The sequence below is a fragment of the Siphateles boraxobius genome, unplaced genomic scaffold (genome assembly GCF_051911475.1).
Source record: "Siphateles boraxobius isolate OS27281-9 unplaced genomic scaffold, OSU_SipBor_1 137, whole genome shotgun sequence".
Lineage (NCBI taxonomy): Eukaryota > Metazoa > Chordata > Actinopteri > Cypriniformes > Leuciscidae > Siphateles > Siphateles boraxobius.
In genome coordinates, this window is record NW_027508741.1 from 532,501 (window position 1) to 545,000 (window position 12,500).

At 38.5% G+C, this 12,500-nt stretch overlaps 1 protein-coding gene across 11 annotated transcripts in view; it reads left to right on the forward strand.

Annotated features, from left to right (window-relative positions):
- Positions 1–12,500, forward strand: part of satb1b (SATB homeobox 1b) — a 92,729-nt gene that overhangs the window by 37,432 nt on the left and 42,797 nt on the right. For 6 of the 11 annotated variants that reach the window (XM_077229926.1, XM_077229933.1, XM_077229931.1 and 3 more), the window contains 3 exons: positions 2,068–2,244; positions 4,752–4,878; positions 5,976–6,099. In XM_077229926.1, the coding sequence (XP_077086041.1) occupies positions 2,068–2,244; positions 4,752–4,878; positions 5,976–6,099 (428 nt within the window). The remainder of the gene's footprint in view (positions 1–2,067; positions 2,245–4,751; positions 4,879–5,975; positions 6,100–12,500) is intronic. The other 5 variants (XM_077229929.1, XM_077229935.1, XM_077229928.1 and 2 more) reach the window with 1 other exon arrangement.

Genomic DNA, 12,500 nt, shown 5'->3' on the forward strand with positions numbered 1-12,500 from the left:
CGATATGATATTATGTGCGATACTCCAAGACATATGATAAAAGGTTAACAAAAAAAAGTACTGTTGATTAAAATGCGAAATTATGTTTTACATTGTGGGTGTGGAAATGAGTAGGCTTGGAAACTCAATGCACAAGACAATAGAGACACCAAAATAAAAATATTCATGAAGCTGAAATGCAGAATTATTTTAGATGAATATGTTTGCACTCTGTCACTGACTAGATATATTTAAAATAACGTAGACCACTTTTACTGGTAACGTCAGACATTTGGCATTATCAGGACCCACAAATATTCCCCTATTGCATTATTATACATTATATTCCACATTATATATAGTAGTTTAATGGAATCCTGACACTAAAACTCTAAAACTATACACAATATATATTGTCACTACGATACATATTGTTGTATTTTGACACGATATATTGTTCCACACATAGATTCCAGTGAGAAGCGATTCGCCTGTCCACGCAAACGTGATGTTTAATGCACAGTTATGAGAATAGGTCATTTGGACCAATGATATTTCACGATGGGTGGGGCTCATCCCTCAGAAAACTAAGTCACCAATAAATTGTTCTGTTATTGTTGTGGCCACTGATGGTTATGACGTAAAACCCTCATATCTTACGCCTGGATAAAATGTGGTGCGATGATGCAAAATAGTTTGCGTTTTTTTTTTTTTTTACGTATCGTCAGCCAGCAACATTTCTGAGGATATATTTAGCACTAACTGTAAGCATATTTGCATTTATCCTCAGAAAGCTGTCACTGTTTGTTTGTCAGATTAAATCTTTTCGAATTGAAATTCTTGGTAAATTAGTAAATGTTGGTATGTGTATATACTCTACATGCATGCATATGTGTATATGTATGGATATATGAGCATGTATGTATGTGTAGTTATAACATGTTAGTTTATGTTCCTCTGCTATGCTCTATAGCTCTCTGGGCAACCCATATTATTATTTTTGGAAAATAGTGAACTTTTGCTGAGTGCCTGCTGAACTTTGGTAGCTACTGTATTCATTGTTTTAGCTGAATAATATTTACCATGGGCTTTTCTCAGCTCTCTGGGAACAAAGCGTGTATTGATCCCGAAATGAACCGACACAGCAGTCTTTATTGTTAGATCTTTATCTATTAAAAATGGAAAAGCTTCGATTCAGCACATTCCCTGGCATCTGCTTATGATTATACCCCTATTTATTGATTGTTTTCCTGAAAACGCTCGCATTCTTGGGAAACTGCGACCGTGAGGAGCAGAAATATGATTTATTACGATTGCCCCGGATAGAAGACGTTGATACCCCCCCCCCCCCCAAGCCTGTGTTAAACCCTGTAAAAATAAAGATCCTGAGTCCAAGAGATCATGAAGTTCCTGAAATTTCATCACCGGAGTGTTGCAGCTGGCTGGTATTATGTGATATTTGCACAGTAAACCCGAACACATGACAGCTTTGGACGGAGATTCTTCGTTTTCTCCCTGATAGCGGCGCGCTGTTTACACAGACTCGTAAACCTCAAGGCTATAGGGAGCATTGGGAGCCGCCGCGTACAGTGCATCATGGGAAGGGTTCTGGGATCTGCCTGGAGAAGTATTCTAATGTGATTTGAGCACCTTAACAATAAATAAAGCGCTAAACCCACGATGAGCCCTAACCTTTTAGTGTGCTAACACGTTTAAATAGCAGAGCTGTTTCGTTGACGCCATCTCTCCTCGTTCTGCGTTCTGATCTTATTATGCATGTTACAATGCTGCTTTATTTTAACACCATTACAGCGGATTATAATCAATTGATAATTAGAGGTTAGGCAAATGTAACTATTGCTCATGCTTAGGGTTAGGTTTTTTAAAAATGCCACCCAGAACACTCTAGCAACAACTTGGCATCTTCCTTGAGCAAATGCAAACTTTATTTTTAGCTCGTTTATAATTTGCATTTGCATTTTTGGCTGAATGTGCAACACAAACAGCACTGTTGGTAATAATCTGTGGCGTTTTAGCAGCTCTCTCTGCGAAGGTGAAGTGTAAAGCGTGCTCTCTTGTGTCTGCTAGGTAACATGCTGCCAGTGTTTTGTGTGGTGGAGCACTACGAGAGCCCCATCGAGTTTGACAGTAAAGAGGAACATGCTGAGTTTGTTCTGGTGAGGAAGGACATGCTCTTCAACCAGCTGATCGAGATGGCCCTGCTCTCCCTGGGCTACTCGCACAGCTCGGCTGCACAGGCTAAAGGTACGGCATGCTTTCACACTCCTAAACACCAATGCATTCACTACACCGATTTCTACAGAACATGCACGGGATTTTTTTTTCATGCATTCAGATCAGAACCGTGAGTCATCGAATGCCGGGCAGATGCTCGGATATTTTTGGAGGCTAAACGGAGATATTTTTGGAGTGATTTGTTGGCTAGGTTCTGGGTTTTGCTCGGGTTGACCTGATGCCGAGGTCAGGGGGGTTGTGGGTAGAGGAACACACAGGTGCACCTCCTGCTCTCTGTAATCACACTTTTCTCAATGGGAACGAGTGTGGAGGTGGGCCTGCGGTTTCTAATTGCTCGCTTTATGGAGTCGGGGGCTATTTTAAGAGCTGGAGCTTTCAGCCTGTAATTTATTGCAGGCTGTCCATCATAATTTCTTTTTTCGTTGGATCTTCTGGATCTTTTTTTTTCTTCATTTAGTGCCAGTCGAAAGACAACATGTGGTCGAGAAATGTTTTTGTTGAGAAAGCCTTTCTTTAACCCCATACTCAAGTACCATGGTATCATCATAAAAATAAAATTTAGAAAGCACTGTTCTAAAACATGGTGAGAGTTTGGCATTATAACATTCCTAATTTCACAACATGATGCTCAGAAGTAGTGTTCAAAAGAAATTATTTTTTTTATTCAGCAAGGATGCATTAAATTGATTAAAAGTGATGCAGTTCTTTTGGACTTTCAGTTTATCCAATAATCCTGAAAAAAAGTTTAAGCAGCTCAACTGTTTTCAACATTGATAATAATCATAAATGTTTCTTGAGCATCAAATCATCATATTATAGTGATTTCTGAAGGATCATGTGACACTGAAGACTGGAGTAATGATGCTGAAAATTCAGCTTTGATCACAGGAATAAATTACGCTTTACTATATATTCACATAGAAAACAGCTATTTTATATTGTAATAATATTTCACTGTTTTTACTGAATTTTTAATCAAATAAATGCAGGGTTGGTGAGCAGAAGAGACTTTTAAAAACATTTAAACCGACCCCAAACCTTTGAATGGTATTGTATAAAAAAATAGTTTACAAAAATATACCAACATTTCTCTCACTTCACCTTCCGTCTTGTCTAGATTTTTTTATTAATGTTGTTGCAATGTATTATGGGATTGTGTTGTCCACAAAAGATGTATGTGTTGCTTACCGCATAAAGAAGATTGCTTTAAATCCTGCCTGTGTATTGTCAGCTTACTAGGTTTTGAGGTTTAGACATTACAATAACATGGCATTTTTTTAAGTGTGTTATGTTGAATATGGTTATTAAATGACACATCAAAGTACCAAAATTGCCACATTATTTTTTTTTTAAAGAACTTAAAGAATCTGTTATGCATTTTTGCATGTTCATCTTTGTAGTCTGTAATGTTGCTGTTTGAGCATGAAAAAGCTCTGAGTTATTCTTTATATCAGTGTTTCTGAACTCTATTATAGTCTTGAGTAGGGGTGTCGAAATTAATAGTTTCTACGATGCATCGTGATGCAGACGAGGACGATTCGCTATCGGTTCAGTAATAGACCATAACCGGTTATACTGACGCTTTTCTGACGTCATTGTCGCGTATGTGTGTAGCATACACTGGCAGAGGGAGGCGAGACGCGAGTGCGAGTAATTAAAAATGCTCCGAATACTTTAAAAGCCTACATCTGGACACATTTCAGTGTTGTTACGTGTGATTATGAATGGATGATCGTCACCTTCAACAGCGGACCCGGCGACGGTTGATGCGCGCATCTCTATGGTAACATTATACACTGATGAATGAGCGCTGCTTTAAATGAGCATTTCTTTAAAACAAAATTGATTTGACAGAATTTCATTTACTAAATGGCATAAACAGGCTTTACTCCCTTGAAACTTAAACTGGAATGTCACTGTTTCTGTCACTGCGACTTCCCGAACAAGGGAACACACGCGCACACACACACACACACACATCACTTTTGGAGTAAAATTTAAAATTGAGTATGCAGTGCATCATAATGCATCGCGATATCGAATTGAACTGAATCGATGACATGATAATCGTAATCGAACCGAACCGTGAGAATTGAATTTTAAACCCAAACCTTGAGTTTCTTCCGGGAACGAACACGTCACAATATTCCTCATTATAATAATTCATACGCAGAATGAAGGGGCGGGGCCTGGTTGAGTTAGTTAGTAGTGTGTTAAACTGGCGGTTATGGTAACTCGAAGCGCTCGACCAATCACAACACACTGATCCAGCCGACCAATCAGAGCATAGTGTGCTTTTCAGAAGGAGGGGCTTCATAGAGACAGGAAGTAAACAGAGGGTTACTGACAGACTGGGAAGAGAGGAGCCGCAACAATGTAGAATATGAGGAAAATAATCAACATTTAAGCATGAAAAAATGATCTATTAGAGCCGTAAAAAGTAAAAAGCAGTGTTTTATTCCTGTGTGCTGTCGTGCGAGTGTCTGCTTGTGGTAAATGTTGTTTCCTCACCGCAGGGCTGATTCAGGTGGGCAAGTGGAACCCCGTGCCTCTTTCCTACGTGACGGATGCACCCGACGCCACAGTGGCGGACATGTTGCAGGATGTGTACCATGTGGTCACGCTGAAAATCCAGCTACACAGGTCAGTGTTTCCCATCTACTGTACCCACAACACAAACAGTGCTGTTTTTTTATATCCCACAAGCCACTGCTGTGGGCACACACAAGCACACCTCTTCCTCTTTCTGTAGACATCCATGTATATCTGTGTGTCTCTGTCTGTCTTGTCTCCAAAGACTCTTGTGGCTGTCTCACACTTTAAGGTGTGCCGGATCCGATCGCTCCTTTTCTTTAAGTGTGTGTGTGTGTGTGTGTGTCTATATGCAAACATGGATGTGTTAATTGCACATTACAGCAGTACTACCTCTCAACCAATTACTCCAAAGAACTATGAAACCATCAGTATTGCACTTTTTAAAAAAATAACAATCCAGGAAAATCAAGGATGTGTATTTGAAGGTGTCGTGTGTCATTTTTACACCACTAGCATTACCAAATAGCATTGCAAAATAATTTTTGGTCAGGCAACAGAAATTACTGATCATTTGCAGACCGTTTGAAACTGTTTTTGCAGTTCCGTTTCGTGACGCTGGTGGCGCGGATATGACACTCCTCATCCTTAATTTGCATTGCATGCTGGCGTCGAACATCGATGTTGCGATATTTACATGGCAGCTTGCCGTTTATTGCGTCCTATTGAACAAGCATTCATTAATGACACCCTGAATGCAGCTGTGTTTTCTCCCTCGATTTGGTCGTGCATTTTTATTTATTTATTTAATGCTCGTCTAAATACTGGATTTAGTATTTAGATGCTGGTCCTTTTTAATGCATCTAGCATCTAAATCTATCTGGAAACACCTTAAATTGTTTCAGAAAGCACATCAGGGCAGGAAGGTAGAAGTAACGTGAAATAATAGTCGCCGCATGCAGCTGATGTATAATTCATGCATCAATCCAGCAGATGTGTTGTATAAAGTAATTAACTAATCAGAACAATCAGGAGAGAGAGAGAGTGAGAGAGAGAGACTCCAGATGCATCTGCTTCATGCGCCAAATGAAATCTGTCTGTCTTAAAGGGACGCTTGCAGCAGAAAAGCAAAGCCCAGTCCTCACTGTCCTCTCTCTCTCTCTTTTCACTCTTTCCATCTCTTTCTCTTGTTCTATCTCTTCCTGCAGTTGTCCTAAACTGGAAGACCTTCCTCCAGAGCAGTGGACCCACTCTACAGTAAGAAATGCGCTCAAGGAGTTACTCAAAGACATGAACCAGAGCTCTCTGGCAAAAGAATGTCCCTTATCACAGGTGCTGGAGCCTTCCACGTCTAGTTGCCAAGATTGCAAGTGTCCCTTTTCAAATGCCCAGAGTTTGATAGAGTGGAAATGGACAGAATTGCCATAGAAATCCAAATCAATAGCCATTGTCGTGCCCGTAGATTAATGCACTTTATTTTGATGCTGTTGCTAGCCGTTGTGAATGCGAGTATTGTTGGGTAAACAATGGGCGAATCACAATGATCTTGATAATGCATTGCAAGCTGTGAACTGTTATGGGTGAATCTCACGAAACATGTCAACGTGTCATTTTTAGCCTTAAAAACCAAAGAAAGAATTGTATTGTGCTTATAGAAAATTAAGCCTATTTTTCTTTGCACTGTGTTTTATTATTGCGTTATTTGAATGACAATTAAGCAGCTTAAATTCTCATTACCATAATTTTTGGTCACACTTTAGATTAGGGTCCAAATCTCTCTATTAACTAACCATGACTTTTGCCTCAATAAACTCCTAATAACTGCCTATTTGTTAGTAAAGTACAGTAGTCAACATTTGAAGTGGATCAGAAAAGTTCATAAGTTGTCCTGAGACAAGAACGGGTATTGTTCTAAATTCATGTATAGCTTTGAAAGGTTTTGATCCACTTCAAATGTTGACTACTATAGTTGTTAAGTTTAGGTATTGGGTTGGATTAAAGGAATAGTTATCTTAAAAAGGAAAATTCTGGCATCATTTATTCACCCTCAAGTTGTTTCAAACCTGTATGAATGTCTTTCTTCTGCTGAACACAAAAGATTATATTTTGAAGATTATCGGTAACCCAGACAGTTGATGGACCCCATTGACTTCCATGTATTTTTTTCCTACTATGGAAGTCAATGGAGTCCATCAACTGGCATTAATATGTGCTTTATAAGTACTAATAAACAGCCTATATCCTAGTAATATGCATGATAAGCAACTAGTTAATAGTGAGAATTGAACTCTAATCTAAAGTATTACCTTATTTTCTTACTGTTTTTATACTGGATTTTCTTTTAATGTACAGTAATGAAAATTCTATCAGAATCACTTTTGAGAACTATCAGGATTACTTTAAAAAGTGAGACGTACACTTTCCAGACTTTTACAGTAATGAGAATTTATATAGAAAAAAAAATTAAGATCCTAAAAATTTTCTTCATTAAAAAAAAAAAAAAAAATTGAATGGAATAGAATTTAGATTTTTGTGGATGAAATGTGACCTGGACACATTTCCATGAGATTCACCCTTAAAACTGCTGCCGTTTAAATAAGCAGAGCTACTGTTTAAATGCTTAAGGGAAGACTGGCGTTTCAGCTCGTGTGTGTTGGCATAGTCGTAGTGCATTTCATCTCAGGGAAGCCCGTTCTTTACCTGCAGGTGTGTGTGTGTGTGTGTGTGTGTGTGTGTGTGTGTGTGTGTGTGTGTGTGTGTGTGTGTGTGTGTGTGTGTGTGTGTGTGTGTGTGTGTGTGTGTGTGTGTGTGTGTGTGTGTGTGTGTGTGTGATGTAAAGAGTCCCAGGGTGCTGTTCAGGCGGCGCAGGGGCTGGGCCGCTCCACATCTCTCTAATCACTCTGTTTACAGTCCATATGTGAGCTATTCCCACTGAGCAGCGGCCCGGCACTTACACTGAATTACAGTCCGCTCACATTTTCTGCTTTCTGCTTTTGTGTTTTCCAGGATGCCTCATCATGTTAGGTGTGTCTTTGGTTGGTAACCTAGTAGAGGTGACCTTTCTTTTAGGTGAACAGTCGTGCTGTTGATCAGGAAGAGTTGGAGAGATCAGCCTGATTTAAGAACGAACGCCAACTTTTATAGGATTAGTGTCTCCTTGATACTCCAACGGTAATCCCTGCTCTTGAAAAGGTTAATGAATGGAGAATCAGGAGAAGTACGCCACTTTGGTTAGCAGAAGGGGATTGTGAATAGTGTTTGTTTCGGTTTAGACACTAGCAGTAGCCGTTCAGTGTAATTGGTGAACTGTCTAGGACTAGTTGGCTAATCATTCTTAAAGGAAGCTTTATATAAATATGTTGGTTAGAGAGTCTGTCATACACCAACCTAGGGTTGGGCGGTATTTCGGTAATATCGTATACTACCGAAATATACCGGGTCTTAAAATAGCAACGGTATCAGTTTTAATACCGTCATTACCGGCACTTATATATAATATATAAATATAATTTAATCAATGCCTAAAAATACTTTTGTAGTTTTCATCAAGTGACAGTGTGGAGGAGAAAGAGAGAGAGAGAGAAGGGAGAGGCGGTAAATACTGACGAGGCAATATGTAAATGTTGCAATAAAAAAGGTGACTGCGAGAGATGGAAACACCTCTAACCTAATGTCGCATCTCCGAAACAACCACCCACTCACTGCTGCGAGGATGCACTTTGCCCCGAGTTCATTAAATAAGCGCATTAGTTTATATTTGTTAAAATATTATAATGTTTATTTTTTTTACGTTGATAATGAAAAGTGAACAGCACGTGTAAGATGGGATGCATCGGGAGTCAGACTTTGACCACTTAATTAAGTTTCATTTTGTAAAAGGCCTTTCTTTAAAGTGAATTTCGTTTTGTATAAATTGTATCTTAATTTTAATAATTTTTTTTATCAACCAATTCCCTGGATTTAATAAATAAGAATCAAATATAGCAGTCAACATAATCATGACATGATCGTGCGCTGGCGCGCCGCGGTCACTTGCATTGAAATCTCATCATAAATTAACCGAAACTCAGTGTATGTCTCACAGACATGACAGATAGGCCTGTATCTAAATAAAGCTTGAAATTTCATTAAACGAAACAATTCAAAACGAAAAGAAATAGGCCACTCGCAGATTATTTAATCCATGTGCATTTCTCTCTATGCGCGTTTATACGGAAATGGCGATCATGTTGTGGTTTTCAATCTTTCTGAAAAATAACTTCGCAGAGATCTTTGATGCCAGAAATAATTAGACTTTATTTTCGAACGCCTTCCCGTTCCATAGAACGGCGCTCTAACGCTCTCTGGCCCTCTGGCCTTCCAGTGCGCTCCCGAGTATATTTTGGTTCAGAGTTATATACATACATCTTCTTCCAAAGAAGGTAACACACCCTATAGATAGTTTTGGGTAAAGGTCTTTTACCATGTGACTTCTCAGAATAGAATTTTCTGCAGCAAACAACATTCCATTCAAGGTCTTTCACATACACAGAGGAAATCCAAAGTCACAGAGAGAAGAAATAATTGTGTCCAAATATATAGCAAAATTACTTGTTTTCTAAATAATAAAATCTTCTACAGTATCTAAATAAAGCTTGAAATTTCATTAAACGAAACAATTCAAAACGAAAAGAAATAGGCCACTCGCAGATTATTTAATCCATGTGCATTTCTCTCTATGCGCGTTTATACGGAAATGGCGATCATCCAATTAAACGAAACTATTCAAAACGAAAAGAAATAGGCTAGCCTACTCTCTGATTATGTAATCCATGATGTGCATTTCTCTCTATCGTTCACTACGGAGATGGCGATTCGTCAATTTCTTTAAACGAAACAATTCAAAAGGAAAAGAAATATAGGCAGCATACTCTCTGATTAATCCATGATGTGCATTTCTCTCTATACGCGCGTTCACTACGGATATATCAATCGTCAATTTCTTTAAACGAAACGATTCAAAACGAAAAGAAAAGGCGAGCATATACCTTCTGATTATGTAATCCATGATTTGCATTTCTCTCTATATATGCGCGTTCACTAGGAGATGGCGATTCGTCAACTTAATCTTTGCAGCCCTGCAGAAAAGTTGTATTAATAAAAATCAATGGACGCGTGTCACCGGATTTACAAATGCACTTCTTGCTTGTTAATTTAATTTAAATTAATTAATAAAATGAATACAATTGTCATAATTGAACTAATTAAATATTATTAAGTGTCCCATTTTTGCTCATTTATAAATAGCATTTATATCTCCACCCCCTCAGCACCTGGGTTAAACAATTATTTGGCGCAACCATATTATAACGGCCCACGTATTAAAAAGAGTCGAGTCTAAATAGGGCTACGGCTCATAATTACATTTAATGCCGTCAGCCGGGATCAGACACAACGTGCACGGGTTGGCCTTGATTTTTTATTTTATTTTTGCCCGATCTGATATTCAGTGTCTGAACGGTGTAGGCACAAGCCAACAGTTTGGTGACGCTGTCTGAGCCTTATGTCATAATTTTTAATTAGTCACGGTAATACCGTATACCCCGGTAAAATAGGGAGGTGGTTTGACGGTATCAAAATTTGGATACCGCCCAAGCCTACACCAACCAGACTTGTTTCTTCGTGCCGTTCATGTGGGATGTTGAGTTTTTAAACTGCCCTTTTCTAAGTTTTAATTTGACTTAAATGCGAGTCTTTGTGCAAGAAGCTAAAACTGAGATGACAATGGCGAAAAATTATGTATAATGCATGTGCTTTTCCATGACTTACATTGTCATGAAATTATTACTGTAGAGCGTCCTTATTCTATGGAAAGGCGCTTTATTTTAATTTTATAATAATGATGTTGATATTGATATGAATTAAATTATAGTGTTTTTTATTTGTATTTATTTGAATTTAGCAAATTCTTTTTATTAATTGTGGAGAAATTTAGCAACTTCTCAGGTCAACACACACACACTTTTTTTAAAAATAAAAAATAATTTAATCCCCTCTTAAGCGGAGCGCTAAATTAAACATTACATTTTTTTAAATCATATTAATGTTGTGAATTTTAATTTTAGCATTATTTTTATGTCAGCAGGGATTAACTTAGGGACTTCTCAAAGTCAGCCCGCTAAAACATTTAAAAGTAAAATTTGAGAAAGTTAAATTGCATTATAATATTGGTATTATTCCTTTATATTCATAATGATTTTAATTTTAGTATAATTTTTTTGTGGGATAAATTTAGCAACTTCTCAGGAAGTCCTAATTAAGTATTAGGACTTTTAATTATTATTATTATTATTTTTATTTATTTATATATACACACACTATTATTAATTAAAGTTTTATAAAACTTTGTTGACATGCTAAATTTCACGGACATTGGAAAAATTGTTGGGGGAAAAATATCTAAAAGCTAAAAAAAAATGGACAAACTCACCAGTTAACCTCACTATTCGACTAGTTATTTGTTGTGTGATAAATTGACCATCCTGACCTGTTCCTAGTTCATTGTGTATTTGGCTTAAAGATGCCCTGAATAAAAACAAAAAACATGCTTTTGTTTTCAGCACAATATAATTCGACCGCCGTCAGACCGATTTGTCGCGCAACGCTAAAGAAAGGAGAAAAGTAAATTGCTCGGGCAGGTTTGCTCTCGCTCATCAGCCGTCTTCCAGCACACATATGTTTCCCTTGATCAAACTTAACCCCTGTGTCCCCTCAGACGACCGACACAAAAGAGCGCAGCCATGAGCCCTTCCTCAGAGTGGACGAAAGAGAACCTGTAATTAAGATGTTTAAAAGACCTCTCCAACACAATGCATGGAGACTAAAAGATGCCACGTAAGAAGGAAGTGCAAATGCTGATTCGCTAGCATTTCTGTGCGACTCTCCCGTGACGGAAAGTCAAATAGGCCTAGATGTTTTATGTGGATAGCAGCGTGACAGACTTCCTGGGCGCTCAGATAAGGCCTCTCGATGGTTATCTTCTAAAGAGGCTTGTCCCATTACCTGCTGATGGCTCCTGGCGCTCGGTGCGCTGAGGTGTTTATCTGCATGGGTTGTGGTGGCGTACGGGGCTCGGGAGATGTGCGGTGTGAGACGAGTGATTAATGAACACAGATTCTCACAACATCTGTGTCAACTGTACTCAATATGAGCGTAGATCTCAAACAGATCATTGATGACTCATGAAATCGTGGGTGATTTTGTTCCTCCTCTATTCTTAGTTGCTGAGTTTGTTCGTTTGCTCTCTTCCACCATGACTGTTGTTTCAGATCAGCGATAAAAGAGGGCTGTGACATTTAAAACGCCAGTTGGCCTTCAAATGTCTCCTGTCTGCATGCATATTCCACTGCGTTTGGAGAGGGTCTTCTCCTCATCTTGGATACCGTTGTACACTTTTCATTTCTGCAGCAGCATGAGCTTTGGCAGTAAAGGTTAATAGTCCTTCTCATTGTACACAGAGATGTGGTTAACCCTCTTCTGGCTGAACTCTGCACCTGTTCATGGAGACACGCTGAAGGGGGTTTTATCCTGATGCCGTTCCATATAGTGCCATAGTTCTCCTATGACATCATATGGAACTTAAAGAGGATCTGTTTTCATCTCAGTTCTGGACCACTGAAGAATTTTTTACAATTAAAATTTCCATATTATACCATAAGCAAGCATTTCATATGATGTTGTAGAATAGCACGTTT